The sequence below is a fragment of the Ambystoma mexicanum genome, chromosome 10, assembly GCF_040938575.1.
Source record: "Ambystoma mexicanum isolate Mex_15411 chromosome 10, UKY_AmexF1_1, whole genome shotgun sequence".
Classification (NCBI taxonomy): Eukaryota; Metazoa; Chordata; class Amphibia; order Caudata; family Ambystomatidae; genus Ambystoma; species Ambystoma mexicanum.
The window spans coordinates 1,166,911,337-1,166,939,331 of record NC_090932.1 but is presented as its reverse complement, the minus strand read 5'-3'; the positions used below and the strand labels follow the sequence as shown (position 1 = coordinate 1,166,939,331).

General features: G+C 46.2%; 1 protein-coding gene across 1 annotated transcript in view; it reads right to left on the bottom strand.

The window, feature by feature from the left end:
- GPAT2 (glycerol-3-phosphate acyltransferase 2, mitochondrial) overlaps window positions 1-27,995 on the bottom strand; it is a 2,680,481-nt gene that overhangs the window by 19,889 nt on the left and 2,632,597 nt on the right. Inside the window, exon 21 of the mRNA XM_069619102.1 lies at window positions 4,823-4,878. Coding sequence (XP_069475203.1) covers window positions 4,823-4,878 — 56 coding nt within the window. The remainder of the gene's footprint in view (window positions 1-4,822; window positions 4,879-27,995) is intronic.

Sequence of the window (27,995 nt, the reverse complement as noted above, 5' to 3'; positions counted from 1 at the left end):
TCCAATCGGTGTTCTGGGTCCTGCGCATCACGCTAGAAGAGGCCACAGCAATCCAGACTAGACCAGCGCCCCCGTGGGAACCAGGTGAGCGTTACAACCACTCTGGTGGTGACAGTGTGCGGTATGAATATCTTTACATAAAATAAAGAATTTCCAGGCAGTGAACAATTTATTTTCACATCTTTAGCCATGAAACATCTGAAGCTGAGATCATCGGAATGGGATAAACAAAACACTGTTTATTTTGGACATTTTAAGTTCTTTGGTATGGAATGAAGGTATTTGAGTAAGCACATCAGGGGCAAGCTCTCTCTCCTGTTGAAAATGAGGGAATACCCTATGTGTTTGGTTTAAAGCTAAGTCAACTGCAGACACTTTACCAAGATTTTTACAAATAGATCTCTGACATACCCCTCGAGGATTTCAGCCACCTCTCTGGGAAATATTTGAATATTATATAATTGGGATCTATTTTCGGAGTCCTCTTATTTCTCAGATAAGTGGTGGACTGTTTATTCCAGCTGTGTGACTTGTAGGGTGAGAATCCCGTTTGGCGTACTTGCATGCATAGGAGGTTTCAAGTCTCCTTCCCAAGTATTAGATGATCTTGGAACATTTACCGGAACTGGTAGCAAGGTCTTGTTTTATTTGTTTGAGTAAAAGGGCAATATCACCTGTGGCGGAGGGTGTACTTTCATCCAGCTCAGTTGTTGGGTCATCCAGCTCAGTTGGTGGGCCATAAATCTTGACCACTTCAGTGATTTTAGTTTGCTTTTGGGCATCATGTCTAGGACACTTCAGAGGGACAAGCATGTCTTTGGTATTAGATTGGCATAGTTGAGTGTCTCCTTCCCTTTGACCTTCTCATCTTTTGAGGCATTTGCTTTTTGGGTGGTGGGGGCATTGTTAGTTGTCTTGGATGCACTGTAGGGTCAGCAGAGCCACCAACGTAAAAAAAGCAAGTCCACAAAAGGAAGAACGGAAGGAAGAAAACCAGGACAACCTAGCTCTCTGGAGAAACTCAGGCCTAGTGCCTTAAACCTTAAGCCATTCACAAAATCTGCCATCTCAAAAAGACGTGCATTGCCAGTGTGAGGATTAATATTATCCCAAAACTTAAGTGCACTGGAGTAGTAAGACCTTGATGATCTTCAAAACTTTAATGGATTTACTGTGTATGATGCTTATTGCCAAGAATCAGGAGATTATGTAGCACCAGGACCCAATAACGGGCCACACAGCTCCTCTGAACCTCCACAGATTGCAACTCCCCTACAAGCACCGTCACTATTTGGTAGCCCAGGAGGGGCCTCCACCTGGGCTGAACCACTCCAGAGTATGCCGAATGGCTTAAGGCCATGCTGATGTCCGCCTCCAGAACAGCTCATGAAGTGTGGACCAGGGCATGGATAGCTTCCAGTCCAGCATTCTACAATCTGAGAGAAGAAATTAGAAGAGGAAGTAGTCTGGTAGGGGTGAACAGCAGGCTCCTAGCACCTCCACCCCACTTTCAACTCTCCATACGAGCCCCAGGCATTAAAGCCACAGACCCTTCACCCACCTCCGGGAACTCTGATCACACATCAGGAATAGCTCAAAGCGACATTGTTGCAAACATAGCTTGTTTTGTAATTCTCAGGTCTCCTCCATCAGCCCAATTATTTTGCTTTTCCTCCAGTGATCCCTTTTGGAAAGCCATGCTCAGATACCAGATCAGCAGGTTGGCACCATTTTCTTTGCCAGCCACTGTTCTTAATCGATCATTGCTCTATCAAAAGTTCTGCATCAGCTGCAATTACTCCCAAATCATTTCATGCTGGGGTGGTCCATCCTCCCACAAAGTGAGCACGCCAGGCAATCTTCATATAGATTGCAGAAGCACAGGCCAACCCGAAGCTCACAGGAGTTGATTCACAATTACTCCTGGCTAGTCACCCCCCAGCCCTCTGCTGTTCTGAACTTTAATAGGAACACAGAAACGTACTTGCCATCACATCTTGAAAAGAATCAAGACTTTCCTATACAGATTCTACCCAGTAGGTCCTGCAGTGTAGCACTTAACAACAAATTAGGTAGGTGAGCCTGCTATGCTTAACACCACTTAGGGTACAGGCCAAGCAGTATCTCACTCGGGGTGACTTGGGGTATGCATGCCCCCCCCCCCCCGGGACAAGGAATCCCCAAGTAAGGGTTTTTCTACACCTCCATGCAACACAGATTTACAAGTGTTTGTTGGCTATATAACAAATGAGCAATACAATATGGTACAGGGCCCTTTAAAGGTGGATGGTTTGGTTTCTGACCCAGCCTTTATGACATCTTTGTATAAAGAGCAGAACCAATAGAGATTTCCTAATTTCAGAGAGGAACATGAAGGACCCTTAATCCCTGAAGGGAAGAGAACAGTCCTGACAGTGAGAGACAGAGGTCTGCGCTGGAGAGCAGAGGAAGGGACATCTCCCTTCCGGGGAGGAGGCTAGAGGTAGGGCCACACAGATGGCTTGTGGAATACTGCTGAGTCCAGGAAGGCAGAGAACCCGAGGAGCACTGAGCCATCGAGAGACCAATAGACAGGGCGCCACTGGCACAACGCAAAAGTGTCCAGCAGGAGAAATATCAAAGACCCGACGGTCGCAGATTGGAAGAACCGAAACGGGAAACCCAACCAGAAAGGTGTCAAAGCTGTAGTTCAGCAGCAAACAGAGAGTCCTCCTCCTCTAAGTTGCAACACTGCAGTGAATCAGGAGCACAGCTGACAGAGAGGAGTGGGAGGAGGGGGTGAGGCACTGTAACACCCCACGTGGGGGTGAGCACATTTCAAAACCCAGACGGCCTGAGAGGTCAGATAGTACACGAAGATATGAGCAACAAAATACCCCATGAGCGGGTAAACACACTACAAAACTCAGAAGGCCCGAGAGGCAAGGTAGCCCACGACAGGCTGAACAATGTGATACCGCACAAGAGGAGGTTTGTGGGGAGTTTAAAAGAAAAAAGATGCCACGAAGGCCCGAGAATCCGTGTAGCCTATGCAGGGCTGAGAATCCAGAAATCCCACAGAGCGGTAAGAAAGGTGACAAGTTGAATCAGGCTGAAGAGCCTGGAAGCCCAGGAGTGGCTATAACATACAGTAAACCATAAGGAGGTGAGACACCCAGCAACGGTGAACAAGAGACAAGAGTCCAGACATATCAAGATGCCAGAGACCCCAAGCTGAGGTAAAAGACATTCCCAAGTGAACAAAGGGAAACACAGACTCACAAAGCCTGTTTTGACAGACAAGGAGCAGGCTCACAAGACCAGTAATTTCAGTTATTGGAACTGCTTGAAATGACCGGAACATCTGCTTGGGGGTCTGAAGCAACTGGCTCTAGAAATAGGAAAGGCCTCAAGGACCTATTTTGGAACTTTAGCAGCAGGCTGAGGCCAGAGAGAGAAAGAGAACCAAGAGCACAATTGGCTCTAGGTCAGAAACCAGCCAACACAAGCCAAGAATAGGGGGATAAGTGTTACCTAGGTGAAGTTTATGTTGGTTTCTCATTAATGGTAGGGACAGACGACAGGTTACAATAGGCTTGGACAGAGGGCAGAATTTGTGCGAGATATCCTGGCAAGCACTAGTTTATGATTTTCTTTGAAGAGTATTGAATCCATCAGATTATAGCTAGGGACAGGCGAGGCATTCATTCCCTTAATAAAATCACTTTGTTGAAAAACATGTCCTCTTGCCCATCTCCTATGTCTGACTTACCACAGTATATTACAAAATGTCTAACCTGAGTTATGCAACTGTCAACGTTCCAGGAGGAAATTTTGTTCAAAATAATGAGCAGCACAAATCTCTGAAATGAATTAAATGAATACATGCTGCTAATATCTTCCTTTCACAATCGATATATACAATGAAACACGGGTATAGATTATTTTTAAATAGTGTATGAAATGCATTCAGTTGATATAGGACTCCAAAAGCAATTTATATGTCTTATTGATCTGCATATCCTTCAGCCACACAACGTCACATCCTCCAATTGGGCACTGGACTGAAAGGGCTGGAAATTATGAATACATTTCTGCACAAAAATTGTTTTTTTGCAATTCTTCACATCAGATTATGTACATATGTTTGAGAACCACATTCAAATGATGTCATGAGAAAAATATCTAGGACAAATTCATTGGTTAAATGGGTTTTACTTTAGGTTTTTACTGGTTCAATGCACCTAGAACTCAGAGTAAAAGAAGACACCCAGAGAGAGTGGAAGACACTGGAGGGCAAGGAGATGAGGCATCACACAAGATAGGATAGACATCCATGAAAGTAAAGTGATGGAGAGTAAGTGAAGGGTGTGGCAGTGAATGGAGAGGGAGTGGAAAGTCACCAGAGAGAACGGGAAAATTACCTTAGATATTGGAGAGAAGAGATACTCTGAGATCAAGGATGTAGGCAAGATATTTTTGAAGTGAGAAATCCAGCAAGAGTGAGAATACAAGTCCATTTATAGCAAAAGGGAAGGATCTGAATATATACATCCACGGACAAAGACACTCAAGAGATTTGAGCAGTAAATTGAGTTGAGACATTTGGTGGCTCATATATTAGTGTGATAAACCAAAAAAGTGAGCCGAAGGTACAGGTGAGGCTCACACATAGCACTGTAAAAGGCCATGAAATGTGAGTAGCCAGGAGATGTGAATAGTTACAATAAAAGAGTGAAGAGGTAGGGGCATTGAACATAAACGAGATGCTGTCTCAGTCATAATGGTGTATTCTGAGTTTGCTCTGTTAAGCAGATAAAGAAAAAACATATGTTGCACTTACACCCAATGCTTTGAAGGTCTGGATGGCACTGCTGGCAAGAGCTCTATTAGAACACTCTAAAGAAAGAGGAGACATGAAATATAGGCAATTACACACCGTAAGAGAATACATCCCTACAACATTTACCCCCATGAGGGTGCCACGCCATATCGCATCATGCGTACTTCTGCAATCTTATCGCACATATGCACATCTGCCTTCTCATAAAATGGGGAATCCTCAGGGCAATGTAAGCCAGTGATGTTCTTGACATCTCATGACATTGTAGCAACACCTTTCTATCTAACCACAATTTGGTTTGTCTGCCAACAGTGCCACAAGGTCATACAAATGGCAGAAGTGCACTCTCTAAACCCTGATACCAGAACATTTCCTAAAATGTGGGGAGCAATCCTACACTCATATCACATGCACTTCTCCCACATCCCATCTCGGCACCTCCAGAAATAGAGGGAATTCCTACTGCTTCTCATTATATGCACATTCGCCATCATCTGACATAGGGGGAACTGTTTAATACATGTGTGCACCTCTGCCATATGGGAGAACCAGGCTTATTTGTACTGTTCATTTTTCCTTTTTGTGTTCTACAATGGTCCTTCTTTAGGTCTGGTATGGTTTGAATGAATACATTCCAGTTTACCGACATATACTGTGCATCAATGAGGGTCACTGGTATCCCAGAGCGTGGCTCTAGATCCTTAACTTAATCATGTGTGCCTCAGTAAAAGGGGTGATGTCTGCCTGCACTGAACTGTTCTGGTTCTGTACGATATACGTTTAAGTTATGAATGTATTTTCATATTTCTGAGCTCAGAAAGCTATCCTCCACCCTGCCTACGTTTATGGCATGAGAAGGCACTGCTGCCAGGGCGTTACAGGTTGCACTGCACGGCAAATGTCCACATGGGGCTCACCTGTTACAGCAGTGCATTTATTCCATATACTGGCCATCCATCTTAAATGAATGCCTACGCCACAGACTGCTTGTAGCTTTAGAAATTCCTTTCAAGGTCCCAGGAAGAAGCATCAGAAAGTCCAGGAATCTTTGACTTTTCTCGAGAGAATCACAGTGTTAACAGTAGACCAATATTACCTTTCTTACAAGGCCCTGTTCTGATGAGGGAGTAAATATGAAACTTCCGGAAGGTCCCATCCTGATGGGCACTAGGGGGCCGGGGTTATTTTGCAATTGCATTCTGGCCACATGTCTAATTCTGCATTTTTATGTTAATTGAACTTTGCTATGAACATTGATTTTTCACGTCCATTTCTCGTCCTTGCTTTGAATCAATACATGATGAATTATGGGCAATGTATTTGAGTATTGAATTTGTTGTACTTATGTTGACCTTACTTGTTAACTACAACCTTATGAATTGCGAGTAATGGACGCATAATATCCAAGTGTGGACCCGTGATTGTATCTCAAGTGTCCTCTATGTATGTAAAAAAGAACAGAGTGGAACTGCAGATTCTCTCAATCTTCACTCCAGTTTGAACTTTGGAAAAAAGAAAAATTGCTTAATTGTGGTAATGTTCTTTCCGATGGATGCTCCTCCCACAAATTCCTCATCTTAGATATCATCCTGTGGTAGCAGCACTGTGCCCCACTGACCTCAGTTTTCTCATTTGTCTTTGTGTTCAGCCGTGTTGGGGAACTGAATCTCATACTCATTAAAAATGTAATAATCGTAAGCTGGATGGCAGTGCAGGAGAGACTTAGAAAAGATGAACAAGCTCATTTTGACGGGTTCGTTGGGAGGAAAATGAGGAGTCTGTGGGAGGAACATCTATCAGAAAGAACATTACCAAGGGTAAGTAATTTGTTCTTCTACTATCCATGGATACCTCATCTTACATAGACTCTGATAGCAGTATTTCCTTCCAAGTGAGAGGGAAAGATATTGACTCCCTTTGTAATTATATCTTAGCGCATTTTGTAAGACGACTCTTACATAAATCAGGCATACTGGCCAGCTAAGGTGTCAAGGCAATAATGTTTTGCAAATGTGTGCAAGCATGGCCACGTTATTGCCAACCATATATCTAGAGTTGGCACTCAGTGCCGATGAAGCTGCTACTCCTCTAGTGGATTTCACTCTCAAACCTTGTGGCATAGTTTTACCGGCTATATTGTAGCATTCAGAAATGGCCAACAATATCCATCTTGATATGGCTTGTTTGGTTACTGACTTTCCCATTTTTGGGTCAACATAGCTTACAAATAATTGATCCTCTGTCCTGAAGAGGCTAGTTCTTGCTATATAAAAACTTAAAGCCCTTTTTGGATCTAACCTATGCAATCTCTCCTCTTCCTTAGGAGGGTGAGAAGAGCAAAAGGCTGGTAGTTTATTTTTCTGTGTGAAGTGAAAGTGGTCCAACAACTGAAGGAATTTCCTTTGGCTTTTTTCTAGCTCCCCCTTCTGCGTTTTCAGACCCGATCTCAGATAAAGAATTATTTTGACTCTGGGACACTAATATAACAGCTAATTAGAGCCGGTTACTTCACTGTGTCTTGTGTCAACTATGTTTTAGTATTTTGTGTGATTATGCTCTTTTTCAATTAATTACTTTTTCACTCATTTCTTTATTTTTGTGCTAATTGTATACATCTTTATATACATATGTTCATGTGCTCCTATGAGCTGGGCATCACTTGTTGCTTTTTTTTTGTTTCTTCATTGATTGTTACATTGAATATTCTAACATTATTTGTTGTCCCAAAAAAATAATGTTATATTTTTTCACATTTGAGGCCAATATGGTGTTTCTTTTCTTGTGAGTGAATGTATAGATGATTTCTCTGAAAATAGATTGGACTAGGAAACTTGGTTTGAATAATTTAACCTAGTTACCAATCCTCTGCGTAACAGCACCTCTTCTTGTTTGGATACAGTATAAACATGCCCCAGACTGTTACATTACCCTATGGGCAGACCGACACCACTATAGTGGCCTCTTTTTTGTGAATTCAAGTGAAACCCAGGCACCACCTTGGGAATGAAGGACGGGCAAACTCTTAGTGTCAACTTGTCCTTAGAAAAGATCGTAATGGGTGGCTTGCATGAAAGCTCTTTGCACGTCGGCACCACCAAGGGGGTCAGGGGAAGGTGTTCACTAGCCCTTTCAGAAATAAAATGACTGAAGGCACCGTAAAGTAAGAGCCTTGATCTTGTGTGCATTTAGAAATCGAGAGCAATGCCATATACCCTTTGGTCGTAGCCACCTTAAGCCCTTGCTGTGCTAGGTGCAACAGGAAGGAGAGTACTGCAGTAATGTCGCATGAGATAGGATCAAATCTTTAACTCTGCACCTGCAACAAAACCTCTGTCATCACTAGCGGTAAAGAGTATTCAGTTACTGGTCTTCTAGCCAAGAGCAACACTTCCATGTCTTCTTCCAGGAAGTTACAATCCCTGTACCTCATCTTCAGTAGCCATGTCTGGAGGTTGTGAGTGCAGACATTTGGGTGAAGGATCAAACCCTCTGCCTGCAAGAGAAGGTCCACTCTCTTTGGTAATTGTCATGGGGAGCAGATGGTGAAGTACAGAAAGCTTGGGAACCATTTCCTCCTGGCACAGTCCAGAGCTATCAGGATCATGGGTGCACGAAACCTCCCCAACCTCCTGATAACATGTGGTATCACAGGAATCGGTGGCAAGGTGTATAGAGCTGGAAAGTTCCAGTACACTACAAACATGTCCCCTGGTGCTCCTCTCGTGTGAAAATTCCCTGGTGCAGAAGAGTTTGCGCTTCCTGTTAGAGCTGGATGTGAACAGATCCACTTGAGGTGTTCCCCAGTGGGAAAAGGTCTATGCAAGGACTTCCTGGCACAGCTCCCATTAGTTCAAGACCGTGCCCTGCCTGGTCAGTTTGTCTGCCATTTTGTTCTCCTTCCTGGCTAGATGATCGCCGACAAGGAGTTTTGTCTTTGTAATGCCCAAAACCAGAGCTGCATTGCCTCCCTGCACAGTGGTAGTGACCCTACGCCTCCTCGCCTGTTGAGGTAGTGCATGGCCACTGTGCTGTCAGTCATGATCCCTATTTTCCCTTGTATCGAGGGCAAAAAGGTGGTCAGCGCCAGTGTGATCACCCTCAGCTCCAAAAGGTTTTTGTGGAGATGAATTACCCCTGGAGACCATGGTCCACTCACTGTGTGCTTGTTCAGGTGTGTGCCCCGGCCTTTCACTACTGTCACTTCTGTCCTAGAATGCCAAAAGGGTTATCCTGCATCAAGTTCCATTGCATTGCCCGAGTACTGGTACCACTTAGAAATGAGAGCCCACCGAAGTGATCTCATTCTCAGTTTGGCCTCTGGCACCAGAAAAATGCAGGATATTATAAGGACCAACTGTAAAAAATACAGGGCTGGGAAAGTATGGGTGTTTGGAACCTGTTGACCGTCCGCTACATGTTCAAAGCTCTGTCCGCGGGGGTGGGGAAACCTTACCCAAGGGGAAGGTTAGGACTGCCCTGATCAAGTGGAGGGTGAAGGAGTCATTTAAGACTTCTTGAAGTTGAGGGAGAAGCTCAGCCTGTGAAGGAAGCAGCAGACAGGATCTAGGTGATCTTGGGCCTGCTCCTGCAAGCAGGCCCAATAAGCTTGATAAGCTAGTCATCCAAGGGAAGATATGGATCCTCTTTCTTCTTAGACTGACTGCCACCACCGACGACAACTTAAGGGGGGAGGTGAGCCTGAACAGCAATACTCAAAATTGGTTGTGTGTGCAGCCGATTACAAATCTCAGGTAACTCCTGTGCTTCGGGGGTATCGGTGTGATGCTGGAAATGCTTTTGGATAGGCAGGTTCTCCTCATTCAACCACTTCTCTGTTGGTTTTTTCTGTGTATATATCAGCACAGGAGTCCAGTTTGTATCCCTGGCAGTGTAGATATTCATTTTTACCTTTTGGTGAACAGTACCCACGGGATATTCTTAGGGCACGTTTGGTTAGGGGTATACCCATGTACCACCAGTGTATGTTTCTTTTGGGCACATGTGTATTTCCCACAGAGCAGGGTATGGGCTGTTGGCAGCTACATGCCAACTTGAGAGTGGCTCTGGGTGTCCTCCATTTTTGGGATACCCAGCACCTGCCATAAGAATGACTCCTACACAAAGGCTAAATGCGCACGGTAGCCTCTTGGAATCTTTTGCCTTTACCCCTTGTTTCTCAAAGTCCCGAGAAGCCTTGTCTCTGATCCCTTCCCCTGAATGGCTGTTGGATGGACGGACCATGTGTGGCTCTGGGGCTGCCTCTTGCCAGACTGGCTGGAGCCCTCCCAGGGACTGCTTGTTGTGGGTACACCCTTAGCCAGTATGAATGGAGTCAATTCACAGTCTGTGTTGTGGGTGTCGGGTTGTGATGTGACAGAATACCTGAGCTAGCCCTGACCGAAACTGGAATTAATGCAGTGTAGTGCTCTGAACACCTGGGGAGTTGCCCCCAATCCACATCCTGTGTAGTGGTATCTGGCTTTGGGTGAATTGCCTGAATGCTGTGAACCTGTTTGGGTACTACCTGCATGAATGCACTTGTGTATGATTGGCTGGCTGAGCCTGGCTCAGTCTGAGTGAATGGTGGAGTGTTTTGTATAACAGGGGACCTCACACTCACGTCCTTTTCAGAAGTTGGGTCACGCCCGTGAGGGGGTCTTAAACCTCTCCCTAACTACGGAAGCCGAATGGAATATGATCCTCCCACCTTGGTTGGCACGGGTTCCTCATTCTGAATAACAGGTCACCACGACCAGCCGATGGGGGGAAGAGGGCTAGGGAGAGGTTGTGGATAGGTAGGGGGAAGTAGAAACACCAGAAAGAGGGTTAGGGTGCCATAAGTGGATGGGTAAGGGGAAATGAGAGTAAGTAACACCTGCGTATCTTGATATACGCACCAGATGTCCAATGTGCCTAAGTAGTGTAAGGAACTCATGGTGGCAATAGTAAAGACAGGCACAAGTGATCACAGTTCAAAGGTGTTTATTGAACAATGAATGCAGGGTAGAAAAACGCCTAACCTAACTCTAAGATGGGAGCAAGCGTTGACCATCAAATAAAAATAAGGCAGTCCTAGTGGCATCGTGCAAATTAAAAGGCCTATACTAAGAAAAACCTATTGGCAATTCCTAACAACTAATTATAGAAAGAGTGTGGGATAGGGTTTCAATAAAGAAAAAAAGTGTTCCAAATAATAAGTCAGGATGCGATTGCCATGGGTCTCCCTTCCCCACGTTTTCAGCACAGGACAAGGTGAGACCTTGGAGCACAGCACACGCTGAAGCTGTCTCAGCACGAGCCGACAGTTCTGTTCCAGCTATCAGGTTCTTCGATGGTACAGTCTCTTTGCATAAAAAAGTCTCGTGCCTTCGAGGCCTGTTGTGTCCAACAAAAACACAAAACAACAAATTATTTTCCACAGTTCACGTTGGGTAATGGCTTCACCCTTGGGCCCCCCTCTTGCGGGCGCGGACCCCTCACGTATGGTATTCAACCAATCAATTGACCAGTTTCTTTCTCAATGAACTTTGAGTGATAGTGTTTGACCCCAGGATCTTCCTTGATCGAACTCGGACCCACTTGACAAGGGGGACAATTCACCTTCCTTGGTCTGCCAACACCTGTTTCACTCACAAGTCTCAGTCTTTTTAAACCATACTTCAGGCTTTGTTCCCGATTGTTGGCTTCCCTCTTCCGGGTTCCCTTTTGCCAACTTCTACGAACAGTTCACTGTGGACAACCCTCTACCGGGTTCACTCCTATCAACACACTGTTCATAGGGGCTTTAGGCTTTGCCCCTTCCGCGTTAGCATCCCTCGGTCGGGTTCACTTTTGCCAACTTTTACAACATACTGTTCATGTGCTCATTTCACCAAGCAGGATGCATTTCCCTTCATTTCTCCATCATCTCTTGGTCAAAGACTTTTTACGGTACATATTATTTTACAGGAGTGGTTGCTGAGTGGTGCAGTCCTGCAGTCACTCCATACCTGGCTGTCCTGAGCAGAGTCTCTCTTCTCTGTCTACCTTGCTGGCTGATTGACTGGGGAGGAGCTGTTGATAAAACCCCAGTCTGACCGCGGAGTGGTTGCTGAGTGATGCAGTCCTGCAGTCACTCCATACCTGGCTGTCCTGAGCAGAGTCTCTCTACTCTTTCTACCTTGCTGGCTGATTGACTGGGGAGGAGCTGTTGATAAAACCCCAGTCTGACCGCGGAGTGGTTGCTGAGTGGTGCAGTCCTGCAGTCACTCCATACCTGGCTGTCCTGAGCAGAGTCTCTCTACTCTGTCTACCTTGCTGTTGATAAAACCCCAGTCTGACCGCAGAGTGGTTGCTGAGTGTTGCAGTCCTGTAGTCATGACAGGCAGGACGGCAGTAGCGCCGGAGGAGTTTGAGGAGCATCGATTGAGAAGTACCAGACCCTGACGAGATGGAGCTCCTTTACAAGATAAGGAGAATGAGGACCCGGCTGGACCTGAAGAACTTACTGAGCAAAGAGGTAAAAGGAAAATGGGCATAGGTCTTGTGCCCCCATCCATAACATCAAGACCCAGACTACAGCGCATCCCTGTATTAAAGCCCCCTACTAACATTCCTAATATTTCAAACATCTCTAATGACTTGGGGAACTCTCCTAATAAACCAGCTGTTAGTGCACCCCGATCCTCTTTAACACCAGGAACACTCCAGCCCAGGTACGCCCTGTATTTGTCTTCAAGGAAGCCTCGGGTCTCCAGTGCAGAGGGGGCTGAAGGAGACGATGGTGGGGGAGGAGCACAAGGAAAATCTTGACGTAGACACTGTGCCTGAACTAAAATCTGGAGACTCTTACCCTGATCACAGTACTGCGCCAATTAAAAGTGCAGTCCTACCCATGGCGAGTGAAAATACGGCGAGTGACAACATCCACAAGCCAGCTCTACTCACCCTTCTTGCTGCGGATTTGCCGGGGGAAATGCCGCCTCTGGGGTTGCCGCAGGGACGTTGGGTCGGGGGGGCTCTGGAGACACTGAGTGAGCCGGCAGAGGTTGACGCTCCTCTTGGCAACGTCCCGCCATCCACGGTGACACCCCCCCTTTTGGGAGGGGTGGCGGTTGAGGCCCATGCGTCCGCGGCTGGAGCGGGCTTAGCCGTGCTGGGGGATGTGAGTGGTGACGATCCTGGACTGCCGCCTGGACCGCTGTCGCAGGCGAGCCCAGAGGACGGGGAGGAGGAGGAGGAGTTGTACCTGGGAGCTGCCACATCATCCAGTGCCGCAGATTCGGGCAGGGCGGCCCACTCGGGGGTTGCCGCCGCTGGTTTGGGCTGCGGGGTCCCTGAGGAGGGGGGGAGCCCCATCCAGCCCTGCCGGCAGCGAGTGCGGAGACCCCGGTGGTGGAGAAGCGGAGTAGGGCCTGCGAGGTCGCGGCTGGGAAGGGGGCGGAGCCAGAAACACAACATCCAGTGGGTGAGGATACTGATCCCTGCTGGCAGCCTGAATGTACTGAAGAAGTTAGACTCGCAAAAAGAAAGGAGCAGGCAACTACAGTAATGAAACAAAAAAAAACAGAATCGGGGGAAATACACATCAAAACCATATTATAGAGGATCAAGCCAAAAGAGTAAAGCAACCAAAATAATCTCGCACAACCTGGTTGCAAACTTCTTCAAGAAAAAGGGAGTCAGTACGCCCCTACCACAGAAAGAAATCTCCGACGGCGAGCTTTTGGAAGGGTGGGTGGCGGTAGAGGAATCTATCCTGACAGAACAAACACCCAATAGCCTGGAGGTGAGAGTGGCTGAAAAACAGAGGACCGTAGGCAAATCAACACCACTTGAAACGCCAGTAAGATGGCACTTTGGGAAACCGCCTACCGCCTCGCCAATCCCCCTTATACCTACACAGACGGTAGGTACTGTGACAACGTAGCCCAACTCAACTTCTGAAAAACAACAATGGACCCCCCCCGACCCATGGGGGAGAGGGTGGATTCGAACAACGAGCTTCCCTGTGGACACTCGCAGGGAGATGTCTCAGTCCACATTCACCACGATCATCGGAACGCCCCAAGAAGCCCCCCCAGGTGTAATGACGCTACACACACAACCAAACAAATCATGGTAAACACCCCACCATGTGGACCCTATGATAAATTAACATTGGCACGGGAGGTGTGTACCACTCCAAGAAGACCTAGGGAGGGGAGAGACTCTCTACAGGGGGGAGTAAAGGAAACACCAACAAGGAAAATGGATCTAATGGGAGTAATGTCCACAATGACAATTGCACTTGCTCCCTTTAGTAAATTGTACAAAGCCCTGAACGATTCAGTGAGAGATCAAGCAGCAATCATGGCCCTCATTCACACTAAGCTACTATACTTAGAAAAGCACATAATGATCAAAGAAGCGAGACAAGAGAACACTAGAGAGCAAGGTACATCGTATACAAAGAACATGGAACCCAGACCAGTGACAATTGCTGGAACATACCCAGCGGTCAGACACTCGGTGGAAAGGACGTGGCAAAACGCAGGACAATAGCTGCATCAATATGGATTGCTTGGGAATAACCCCTATCGTAATGGAAAACGTGGCGGGCAATAAACCACAAGTTAAATCCTCAAATACAAAACAGAAAGAACTCGAAAACTTCTTTAAAAAGAAACCCAAATTGGCAGATAGGTCAAAACCAACAGCAGCTCCAAGGCCTGACAAAGTAAAAGCTAAGAAAGTAGTCTTGGAAATACCGACCTCAACAAATCTAGCAAGACGCACGGCAATAACAAAGCGCAGAACTGGGGATAGCGATACCACCAAGGGTATATTAGCGGGCAAAAGAGTTGAGAAAAAGGAAATTCTCGGAGGAAGAGAAAGTGGAGGAAGAGGTCAATTCGATGGAGGCCCTACTGAACCTAAGCACATACACAATTGAGGATTCTGAATCGGACATACCATCATCCAAGCCTCGAACTCGAAACGTAAGTGAGTCTAGATATACCGAAGCACCAGATGCCCATTTAAAGAACCAAAGAGATCGGAAGCACAGTGAGGATCAGTTTAGAACAATGGAAGATAAACGGAGGGTAAAGGAGTCCCGTTCAACCAAGGTCCCGAAGTTAAGAAGAGAGAGCAATTCTTCTCAGGATAAATGCTTATATGGACAAAGCACTGGATGGTCTAGGCCTTCGCAGAGAGAGACTAAAACAGAGAGGAAATTACAGAACCTTCCAAGTGATAGTTAACGAAGTAAAGTGAGAGAACGAAGTAGGGGCCGTGCAACTCACGACACGAGTAAGTAACGGTCAAGGAGCCTAACGAACAAACGCATTAAAACTGATCGCTGCATGTTCAAAATGGAGAGAACAGCAGAAAAGTCAGATGACTTCAGACTAAGCAGGAATACAGTGCTGCGCATCTTCGACCAAGTTCCAAATTTACAGCAACTGACCTCCCAGGACCTAAAAGTCATTGAACCTTGCGAGAAAGACAGGAATGATCGGGCCTTCCTACACATACCATCTGTATTAGTAAGTAACATCCTAAAGACAGAGATACCCAACCATTGATACTTGGGATACGATCTGAAAGAAATACAGGACAACACTAAGCAGAGGAGCCACGGGGTGCACCAAAGCTCGAAGTTGGGATCCTGTAACATGAATGAGAAATCAGTGTACGGACAAAAAAAGGCACGATAAAGACGAGGGTAACTGTTAGCTGAGTCAAAAGACACAAAACGAACAGCACAACCACCGACCGCATGGTACATATAAGTCGAACGAAAGGAAGAGGAGGGGTGAGGTGCCCCACCAAGATAAGAAGAAATCCTCAGAGGGCAACTGTTCAGGAAAACTAGAAAGATGGCCAAAAGGACCTGGAGAAAAAATAAGAATCACAATAGCCCGAAGCCCGCGGAGATCCTCCAGAGAGGAGAGAGGTATAGAAGAAAGGAGCTTGGCCACACAGCAAAACCGGACGTGGGTATCAAAAACGCGACAATACACAAACAAAATCTAGCAATTAGTGGACAGTAAGCCTTCATTGAGCCAATTGGTGAAGTCGACCCACCTGACAATGGGCTCCGGGAACACACGAGGGTTCTCCCACTTGATGGCAAGATCTGACGTTAATCTAGGATCATTTGATATCCTGTGTTTACAGGAAACATGGCTGATGGTAAATCCACACCTCGACGATACTCCCTGACCTATACCCCGGCAGAAAAGGGAAACACAGGAAGACCAAGGGCGGGCCTTCTGACGGCTGTAAGATCGGGAAGTGGCTTAGAGCTCCTGGCCGAATTACACCTTTCCCCTCTCATCCAGGCCACCAGATTATGGTGGCAATCCGACAGTGGAAAAAGAGGAAAAAAAAAACCTTCAACAAAAAATTGTAGTTATCAACACATACTGGAATCCAGCAGAGATTGCTACTGATCAATATCTGGAGTGCATCGACAACCTTCTGGAAGACGAGAACGAAATCCAACAACTTAACCACATCATAATAAACGGAGACTTAAATTGCGCGATGGAGGATGGTGCCACCCACACTAGCACGAGATCTGCAGCTGACAGGGACAGAGCCAAAAGATGGGAAAACCTGATGGAAAAACCTGATGGAAAAATGGGATTTGCATAACCTCCACTGGCTACTATCCACAAAGAACAAGCAGATCTCCACGTGGCAAAGATGAAACCAAAAAGGGACTATTGACCACACAATCGTATCGAGGGACCAATTGAGTATGGTCAAGTCTTTCAATGTGGTCAAAACAGACAACAGTGACCATAACATCTTAAAAACGACCTGGTATTGCCATAGACCTGCGCAAGAACTAATGACACAAGGACTGGAAACAGGTCCGAGAGGTAACCGCCTAAGGCTAACGGCGGAAAGCATTAGTGAAATGACCAAGAAGTAAAAAAACAACACCAAGACCTTAAAAGATAAGTCACTTGAATTGCCAACAGTCGACTATGTGCCGCTATTGGAAACTTATCGTAGAACAAAGCAACAAGGGGGCATAATGCAAACAGCCCACAAACATAGCTATAATAAGGACTTGGTTGCGCAAAGAGCGTCCTTGAGAAAAATCCAACGAATGGCAAAAAATACCAACTCACTTAAACTGCAAACCAAATACCATCAAGCCCAACGCCAGTATAAAAACTGGGTGAGACACCACCGCGCAAGTCTCCTCCAACAGGACGCTGAACAAATGCTGCGAACACTCACGAAGAAAAGCAGCAAGGAATTCTGGTCGCCAATTGACTCGAAAACATAAAACATGAAGACCAATTTACAGAACAACGTGAGTCAAGAACAATGGGTGGACTTCTTCGAGACATTGTATAAAAACCAGGAGGGCCAGATATCCAAAATTCCCGGGCATCAAGTGTCAAAGTGGGAAATCCCATGTGACCCTGGATCAATTACATCAAAAATTAATAAACTAAAAAATTCTAGAGCACCAGGACCGGACGGCATCTCTAACATTGACCTGAAGGAAAACGTTCACATCTGGGCCCCCTTCATTGGTCAGATTTTTCAGAACTGTAACATCAGTAACAAGGTGCCCCCTTCCTGGAAGAATGTGGTCCCGATCTTTAAAAAAGGAGCTAAAGAAGATCCTAAAAACTACCGCCCCATAGCGCTCCTGGATGTCATCGGGAAGGTATTTGGATCATGCGCTGTGAACGGCCTCAACATCTGGCTAAAAGAATCCAATTACATGGATCAATTTCAAACTGGGTTTGTCAGAAATATCGGCACTACAGCGAACATCCTCCTACTATACTCTCTTAAAGCAAAAGTCCAACAAGGAGCACCGCAAATTTTCATGGCCTTTGTAGACCTCGTGCAGGCTTTCGATCGAGTGAATAGAGAACGCCTATGGGCCAAATTAACTCGCAGGAACTGCCTAGACAAAATCTTAGCTCCAATTAGGGCCTTGTATGAGGACACCACTATGAGAGTCCGCCTGAACGGCGAAGGTGCCCTATTAAAGGAAATCCGTACAGCCCGAGGAGTAAAACAGGGCTGCCCGCTAGCCCCAGCCCTGTATAATGCATACAAAGCTGATCTCGATGAGGAGTTCGTTTCAACTAGGTGCTCCCCCCCCCATCGCTAGGTGGAGCGAGAATACAGAGACTCCTATAGGCGGACGATATTATTCTGCTAGATCAGACAGCGGTAGGGCTCCAAAGAAAGCTGGGTAGTCTGCTCACATATTTGGAAAGCAACCATTTCGAATTAAATAAGAGTAAAACTAAGATCATGGTGTTCGAAACAACAACCCGAACAGCAGGCAAAGAGACATGGAGTGTGGAGGATGAGAAAATCGAAATCGTGAAGAGTTTTAAATACCTGGGAGTGACACTAAGCAACAGCACCACAGAAAAACCAATGCAGGAGTCACTACTAGCAAAAACCAAGACCTTGGTATGTCAAGCAAGGATGATCGACAGGAAGTTTGGAAAGTTTTCCCTGATCCCGGTGCTGTCCTTCTTTAAAGCCAAGGTCCTACCGTGCATAACGTACGGGGTGGAGGCTATGCCACAAATCCCAAGTCAGTTTTGGGACAGACTGGAAGGACAATTTTGGAAAAAGGTGCTGGGGCTTCCAATGACAGTTCATATCTGCCAAATTAGACAAGAACTATGCCTGCCTTCTGTGAAGGGGATTGTAGCAAGGAACACCCTGATGCTCTTTAGAAAAGTGATCACCGACTCCTCAGTGCCTGTCTTTGAGATACTGAATAATGAATTAACAAGTGGAACAAATAAAATCCTAGCAATATGGGCGGAACACCGTGTAAACCTGCATGAAGAGGTGGCCCTGACGAGAGCCACTCTAATTGAAAACCCAACAAAGGTAGTAAAAAAACTGGTCAAACTGGATTGGATCAGAACTCAGGACAATGCTACTTCGTACAAATCAATCAAAAACTTACCCACAGTCCCAAAAAGAATCAACAAGGTGAGAGGCTACTTAAAAATATTTGCGGACAAGTACATGCGCAATACCTTTCTCAGAATCAGACTCGACCTCCTAAAGACTAACGAGATCTTGTCAAGAAGAGGCGAGTCCTCCTCGGACACATGCTGATACTGTAATTCCCAGCAGGTGGAATCAATTCGACACCTTCTGTTGATGTCTAAGGGTACCCAGGAAGCAAGAGAAATCTACTTAATGAAATTCCTGGGCAGCTCAACTACAGTTGATGACGAAGATTGGTGGACTCGCCTGATGGGAGGGGAGAACACCGAATGGACAGTGGCAGTGACCCAATTCTTCAAACTAATCGGCCTCGTACAGGAGTACAAAACAAGTGCAGAACATAAAAGGACAATTACGGACGTTGAGATAAACAGAACTTCAAATACTTAAATTCTTAAAAGTAAAGAAAGAGGAATAAAGTCAAATTGGATGGATTAACTTTTTTTGTAAAAATTGTATTAGAATTAAATCAACAAAAAATAAATCTTTTACAGGACCCCTGTATGACTACTTTGACCTCTTTTCGCCTTTTTGAATTGAAAGCCTTCTGGTTACGGTAGTTTTCTACCATTGCGCAATTGCCCAGAGTTTCCTCCGTGAGCATCCACGTGGTGCCGTACTACTCTGTTGTTGGTTTTCCCCCTCTTTACCACAATAGGAGCCATTTGTCATTCAACACAGTTCCGTCTCTCATCGATTCTTCCCTCGGCTCACCGGCTGTGAAGAGCCTCTTGCCTTTCTTTAACCTCAGAGTCAAGGTTGGTACCATCGAGACCAGCGTCCTTCCATGGCTTGTTTATCAGCGGAGGAGGGTCTTGCGTACCATAGACATCTGCTGCAACACACGCTGGCTATTGTTTGCGGTCTTATGTTCCCATCTGCAGAGGTTTCACAACCCTTGATCGGAAATGGCAAGGTTACTTCTCTCCTTGTCACCCTCTCGGTATTCACCATCATTCGCCTCCTCTGTTGTTGCCGTGCTGAGTTAGCTCTCATGTTGTGCGGTCTGCCTTGCTCGTCTTGTGCTCTTGGGCTTCACCCTTTATCCCTGTGGGGAAAGGTAAGGGCTGTCAGGTGTGTGTGAGATTCAGGTCAATTTCCTGACTTTGCCTGGCCGTTGGGTTGGGACATGTTAGGTAAACAATTTTAGGGTTAGTCTGTTGTTTTCTACATCGGGAGAAAGTGTGGGTGTCGGAATATCCTACGTGGTCAAATGGGGAAGAGGTGTTATAGGGAATTGTAACCCTCTTCTTGGGAGGGTTGATAGTGATGTCGGAAGGGTGGTTTTTGTAGGGTTTGTGGAGTGAACGGGAATAGCCGGGATCATGAAATGAACAAGAGGGATTGTGGGCGTTGTGGTTTTTGAGGGTAACAGGGTTCCTAATTGGGTTATCAGAGTTATAGGGGTGGTAGGATTTTGTTAAGGGAGCTTCTTTGGGTGTAAGGGAGGTCGATGTAGAATAACCAAGGCAAACATCAGGGACTTCGTCCCCTTCACCCTCCTCCCAAGTATAATACTGCGTCTCCCTTTGGGAAATCCCCTGAGCATAACCCCGGGCTCCCCTACCCAGGTGATCCTCCCTCGCTCGTCCACCCCCAGGGTTCGGATCTGAGAGCGCAGCCCTCCCCTGGCCACCTGAATAAGTGTTTCCTGAGGTCTCCCTGGGAGAATGACCTCAGGTTTCTCATAGTAGTCACACCTGAACTTCCTGATGGAAGCCCAAACGGTCAATTAAGAAAGAAATCCAATACGACAAATGGAAAACTCACAAGTTGGCTTTTAAATGGGAAAAATCAACCTGAGGTAACAATAGCTATGTGCAATAGCATGTCAAGCTTCGAAGAAACAGCAGTTGAGATCCAAGAAACATCTGTGGCCCAGTCCCCTCCTAGGGTAGAGATCCATTACGACTGCTCTGGATATGGGAACGGTGATGAGAAAACAGTCATCTGATTCCCACTATGACACAAAGATCAAACCATGTTTACTACCAAGAAGCTTAAGCAAAACCCTACTCATAATAAGAAAACACGTTAATAGATCCAAACTTTTAGACATACTAAATTCTATCTTTCCGCTGCGACTCCTGGGCGCAAAGGATTTTGATTTCATAGAATATGAAACACACAATTGGTAGAGTACATTGCAAACATGCTGAATGGGTGGAAATGATTTGCAAATATAGCAAAGAGTTGTTGGACATGGGATTCGAACTGGATGCCAAGGAAGAATCAGAATTCATCAGCAATAAACTTCTACAAGCTTTTGTGAAACTGCTGGACGATAAAAAGACATTAAACAATCTCCAATTAACAAAGGACGCTCCTAACCGGACACAGGAAAATCTATTAGGAACTTTAAAATGGTTGGTTGGAATGCAGCTCAAAGTCAACCACATAGAGAATGAAGTTGGACCATCTGCACTTGGAATAGCAGAGGGTTTAATCACCTTGTGAGGGACAACGGTTCGTTGGTAGTCTTACAACAAAACAATATATTCCTATTAAATGAAAAGTTGATGATGGAATTACACGTTGATGGGTACCAAGTTTTTAAAACTTTTGCACAAAAGGGAAAGAAGGATAGACCGTTTAATGGTCTGGTGACGGGTGAAAAACAGCGTAAAAGCCACACAAATTTACTTTAGCCCTGAAAATCAATATCTATTGTATCTATTGACTGTGAAAATTAGTATGTTAAACAACCCTTCTGATTGCCTGATACTTAATGTACATGACCTTGCTGGGAGTAACTACAGGGAAAAAAATCATGGAATCAATAGCGGATGCTATTAGTAACACGACAACTGGTGGGACTTCATCCTGTTTAATTATAGGCGGAGACTTCAATGCACATTGTGGGTGAGAAAGTGAATGTTCAGACTGATTTTGATGGTGCAACAAGTAACATGGTAAAAAAAGTTGTTAACCAAAAAGGAATGCAGTGGGTTGATTCCTTAGGAGACTGGGGTTGCTTCAAGTTGAATGACCAAGTGTGTGGGGGATCAACTCGGTGGTAATACGTGGAAGAATGGTGTGAAATCAGCTACCCTTGACTAACTATTTGTAAATGATGAGGTAATTAAAAGTGTCAAGGAAGTAACGATTGTAGAAAGCAAGCATATTGATCACGCTATGCTACAACTTGTGGTGGTTGGCCTGGCTACAGGAGAGAATATTGCACACTTGGGCGACTTGGAAGTTAGCCCAAGTGTCAACAGAATAAGTTGGTCACTGACAAACATCAATAACATGGGGAAGTATATACAAGAGAACTATAAGGGAGATAATGAGTATCTCGGCACTATCAGCGGATGAAATAGAGGTTTGGATTTCTAAGTTTACTGCTTGTTTTGCCTCCACTAAGCCATCTTATGTTTCTAACTCCAGAGTTAATCACTGCCATGGATACGATACAGAAATTATAAATGCTAGCGGAGATATGAGAAGGAACATACGTAAAATAAATACTTTGCTGCTGCCTCTTAATAAATCTCTTAAGTTAGTAAGCGCTATTAAAAATAAATATCATAGGTGGGCAAAATGGTGGCCTTGTTCAAATAAAAACGCACAATGGCAGTGCTTTATTGCAGCTGCCTCAACCAAAAATATGAATAAGATGTGGCAACTCTTGAATGAACGAAAATGTAAGAAAGTTGAGATAATAAGCTCAATCGGTGCACATGAGTGGATGCAATACATCAGTCGAACATTTGGAGATGAACATCTAATGAAACCAGCTGGTTGTACATCTAAGCGTTTTGACCTACAATCTGAAAAGTTCGACATTGAGAACCTAATATACAAGCTAAATAAATCAAGAACCCCCAGGACCTAATGGTTTAGCTAACATTGTGTTGAAAATGAACCTGTGTACTGGTCTCAACTGCTATATGATCTATTTACCAAAGTCTCTGAGGAAGGGAAAGAAAATCCAACCTCATGGAAAAGATCACTTCTAGCTCCTATCTACAAGAAAGGTAAATGGTCTGACCCAGTAAACTACAGATTGTTGGATATGTCAGACGTAACAGGGAAGGTATTTGCACCCTTACTGTTGCAGAAGTTAACAAAGTGTGTAGACCAAAATTATGTCTTAAGTAATTGTTGGGCTTTAGATCTGGGTTAAGTACTCCGGGAGAAACCTGAAAGTGTCTCCATGGCTAGTCCTCAGGGATATGTCATCCAGGTAGCTAGGACATGGCCATCGCTATTGGATCAAGTTCCTAGGGGTGGACCAGTGAGGGAACATCATCTGGATGGGGGATACTCAGGGCGTGGGACACCGATGGGTGAGACACGGTATCTCCCTTTCTTTGACACCTTTTCCTCCCCTCTTACGTAGGACATTCTAAACCTAAACCACTGCCCTCCCCCTTTTCCAACACAAACACCCTTGCACAACACAAAGGATAACGGACTAACACCAGAGTCTTTTACCTGGCATGTCCCAATACAGGGGTCAGGCAAAGTCAGGCAATTGATCTGATTCACACACATCTGATGATCCTTTCCCTTCCACACAGGGGGGTAAAAGGTGGAGCCAGAGAGCACAGTACGAGCACGGTAGAAAGCACAACGAGACGGCTAAGCAGGCACGGCAGTTCAAGCAAAGGAGAAAGGCGGCAGGAATCGAGAGGGTGGCGAGGAGAGAAGTGACCTTGCCCTTTTTCGTTCCCAGACCCATGGAGCCTTCGCAGAAGAGCGCCTAAGACCCTAAACAATAGTACAAGTGTCTTGTAGCAGATGTCAACGGTAGACGGGGCAAGACTACGCCGATAAGCAGGAGCGAGGGAAGCTCCCGTGTGTCATGGCCACTGGTCAAGGGCCATTACTTTTATACTCCAAAGGGTCCAAATGGACCCAATCCTGGCGCCTTTGGCGCCAGGCTCATAAGAAAGTGTGCTCTACACACTTTAAGTCTAGGGCACATGCATCCAGGCCGGGTTTGGCCATTGGAAGGCATGTGCAGAAGTCTGTGGGAGTGGCAAGGTGGAGCCATAAGGCGGGGCTAAAGGGGAGTGGCTGGGGCCAGGCTATTTAAGCCAGCCCCACCCACATGCAGGCGCTTCGCGTTAGTCTGTTGTTTGCAGCGTAACGCTTACCGCCGTCTGAAGCTCTCTTACCTGTTTCCAGCTCCGCACGCTCCTCATCAGGTTCCAGAACATCTTCAGCGCGCACCTACCTGACTCCAGCTACATCATCGCTCGAAGCGCAGCTTGCCTGATTCCAACTCTGCATCTTCAGCGTGCACCTTACCTGTCTCCAGCCATACCATCGCTCGAAGCGCAGCTTACCTGATTCCAACGCTGCATCTTCAGCGCGCACCTTACCTGTCTCTGCAAACGCATCACCTGCAGCGTGTAGCACCTTACCCGATTCCCGGAGCCATCGTAGTCGGGCCGTATCCTCACCTGTTCCAGCATCCTCACGGATCCATCCATCCATCTGGCACCCGCCGACAGGTCCTCGGATCGCCGTTCTCCATCAGATGCCGCCAGGCCATCCCTGCAAGAGAAAAGGAACGCTCAGGTTAGTCAACTGCATAAACATCTTACGCTTGGCCGCGCAACACATAAGCCTTGCGTACAACCTTAAAACCCTACTTACCTTCAAGTGGGGACCGCTCAATTCCCCTCTGGCACCGTTTGGACCCGCTTCCAACACCGCAACACTGCGTGGCCATCTTTACACCTATTGAGGAGAGAAAAGACATTACAAGAATTACGGACAATAATCATTGGGAAAAGACATTGCAAAGGAAACATACAATAATCATAGTTACGAACACTTACCTACAAAGTGGATTGGTCACAGCCGGTCTGGGCCGCCATGCACACGGACCAGTGAAGCAACTAGGTCCATCAACGGCGCCCCTGCTGATGAGAAGCAGGACGGAGAGCTCATCCTTACAAAATAACAGGTTAGACCATATGGGAAAACGCATGCTCATCTCACTCTGGAACGAAGGGTTTGCAGGGGGGTCGCAAGTCAACCGCAGCATTCTCACTGGCTCTTACCTTCTCACAAGGGCATTGCCAGCAACCAGAGCAGTCCACAGTACAGCAACTGGGGGTAAAGGCTGATCCAGGGGAGCCAAGTCCAAGGAGGGCTCCAACCGTGCCCCAACATCCCCGCAGAGACCAGGTGGGCGTAACAGAACGCAAAGCCTCTCTGAACCTATGCCTGTGCGTTATGGAAACCTCAGAAACTGACCAGTTGGCCCAATTGCTGGGGGAACTACGGGCCAAAGTGCATGCCTCCAGACAAGAGACTAATGCCTTAAGGAGAGACTTTATTGTCGCCCGAGAACGAACTGACGATCTGGCGAGGCAGATGCTTCAAACTCATGCAGCGCAGGTTCCATTACCCAGAATTGCACCAACCCCTTTGCCGCAGCCATCACCACCAGTCCAAGTGGTACTCCAGGGGGCTGTGCCTTTGGCCCTGCCCGAACGATTCACCAGTGATCCCAACAAATAAGCCATATTCATGAACCAGTGTCGTCTTCACTTTTTGTGTCGCCCTGGGGCCTTCCCTAACGATAGTGTAAGAGTTGCCTTCGTACTTTCATATTTGGGAGGCAGTGCAGCGGATTGGTCGATACCATTAGTAAATCAGGATGATCCACTACTTTGCAATTTTGGAGATTTCCAACGGGAATTGGAAAATTTGTTTCCTAGTCCCACCGACAAGCCCTAGATAACGAACTATTGTCCCTCAGACAGGGAAACCATGATCTGCTGACGTATATTGCCACCTTTATTCGTCTCGTAGCACAAACCAACTGGCCCGAAGAAAAGAGGAACACACTGTTCTATCGGGGATTGCGTGGGGAACTAAAGGATGTACTAGCCCAAGTGGTCAACCCTCCCGAGTGTTGTGCAGAGTACATTAATCTGACGGTATAATCGGACCATAAGTTGCAAGACAGAAAAATGGACCGCGCAAGAACTGAAGGAAGATCGGTTTATATGCGACCCCGGGACAACCAAGTCAAGACACGTGAGCCAACTGAACCCATGCAGATGGGGGGATTACGGGTTCCTATCTCCAAGGCGGAGAGAGAAAAAAGGCGGCAACAACAACTGTGTTTATATTGCGGCAGGACAGGACATTTCCTTTGGGATTGCCCAATAAAACCTCCCAAGAAAACAGTAAGTGCAACGGACAACTACAATGAGGAAAAATAACAAACCCCGAAAAACTCCAACACCCGGCAAGCGTAACGGTCCACTTGTCGAGCAAAATGAAGAAAGTTGTACAGACCTCACACCTGGTCATCCCGGTACTCTTGGTCCATCACCAGCAACCATCAAATGTACATGCCTTGGAAGCGTATATTGATAGTGGAGCAGTGGGCAATTATATCGATCAGAATCTGGCCGCACGTATAGGCCTTCCCCTTCAGCAGAAACTTAAATCGGAAAACGCCACTTCAATGGATGGCTCGACAAAGTTATGCTAATGTGTCAGGACTGTCATCGGGAAGACATTTTGTTCGATCTCATTAGGGCCCCCCAGTTCCAGATAACCCTAGGAATGCCGTGGCTAGAAACCCATAACCCCAGGATAGACTGGCGAACATGAGTGCTGACCTTTCCTCAAGAATGTGCCAAAGTTGTTACCACAAGGACGTGAAGAGCCCAAAAGTCAAGACGAAACCTATCCTGGGGCTCTCTGGTGCCTTAGCCCCGAGTATCTGGACTATCAGGATGTGTTCCAAAAGGAGCAAGCAAACACCCTGCCTCCACATAGGCCTTACGACTGCCAGATCGATCTGGTCCCTGGAGCGCAAATCCCTTGCAGTCGAATTTACGCTTTAACAGAGCAAGAAAATCAACATCTGAGGACTTACCTAGATCAGTACCTAGCTAACTGATTCATCCGCCCGCCTAAGTCTCCTGCCTCCTCGGCTCTTTTCTTCGTACCCAAGAAGGAGGGCGACCTCAGAACATGTATAGATTATAGGGCATTGAATCAAATCACAGTTAAGAAGTGATAGTCTCTGCCACTCATCCCCAAATTGCTCGATCAGGTAAAGAATGCTAGATTCTACACAAAACTAGACCTACGAGAGCCTATCACCTCGTGACAGTTAAAAGGGGCGATGAGTGAAAAACAGCCCTTCCAAACCAAATATGGGCTTTTCGAGTATCAGGTGATGCCCTTTGGGTTATGCAATGCCCTGGTGGCGTTCCAGTTCTTTATGAATGAGGTGCTTCACAAACTGCTGGACGTCTGCGTTCTCATTTACATCGATGATATCCTTATTTACTCAATATCCAAGCAAGACCATGTTGGCCATGTAAGGGCAGTTCTGGAAAAGCTTTGTCAGCATCGGCTGTTTGCCAAATTAGAAAAATGCTTCTTCCATGTCACGGAAGTCGAGTTTTTGGGCTTCATGCTTAGCCCACGAGGCGTTCATATGGACACACGCAAAGTGGATGCTATTCTTCAGTGGCCATCCCCAACAACTACCAAAGGAGTGCAAAGCATGCTCGGGTTTGCTAATTTTTACAGACGGTTTATCCCAAGATTTTCACAGATCGTTCACCCAATCACCTCTCTCCTGAGAAACAATAAAAAATTCTTCTGGTCTTCCGAAGCAGAGAACGCTTTCCAGGAATTAAAACAGGCCTTCACCTCAGCACCTGTTCTTTATAATAATAATTTCGCATTTATATAGCGCTACGAACCCTCAGGTATCTGAGCGCTGCTTATTATTACCCACGGTGTGTGGTGCTCATTTATCGACCTCGGAAGGATGAAAGGCTGAGTTTGGCCCCGCCGGGATTCGAACCTGCGTTAGCAGGCTCTGCACGGATGTCAAAGCGAGCGCTCTACTCGCTGTGCCACTTTGACATCCCCGACCTGACCTGCCTTATGTGGTTGAAACAGACGCCACCAGTGTATCCATGGGGGCAGTATTATCACAAAAGGACCCGGAGACAGGACAGCTACATCCCATAGCATTTTGGTCCCGTAAATTTTCTGCACCAGAAATGAACTAGGCAATCCGGACAAGGAACTACTAGCAATTAAGGGAGCCTTCACTTCTAGGGGCAAGACACACGGTCACTGTTATCACAGATCACCGTAATCTGCAATATTTGAAAACTGCTAAGGCCCAATCTTCGCGTCAGCTTCGCTGGGCTCTTTTCTTTGCCGAATATGATTTTATTACTTA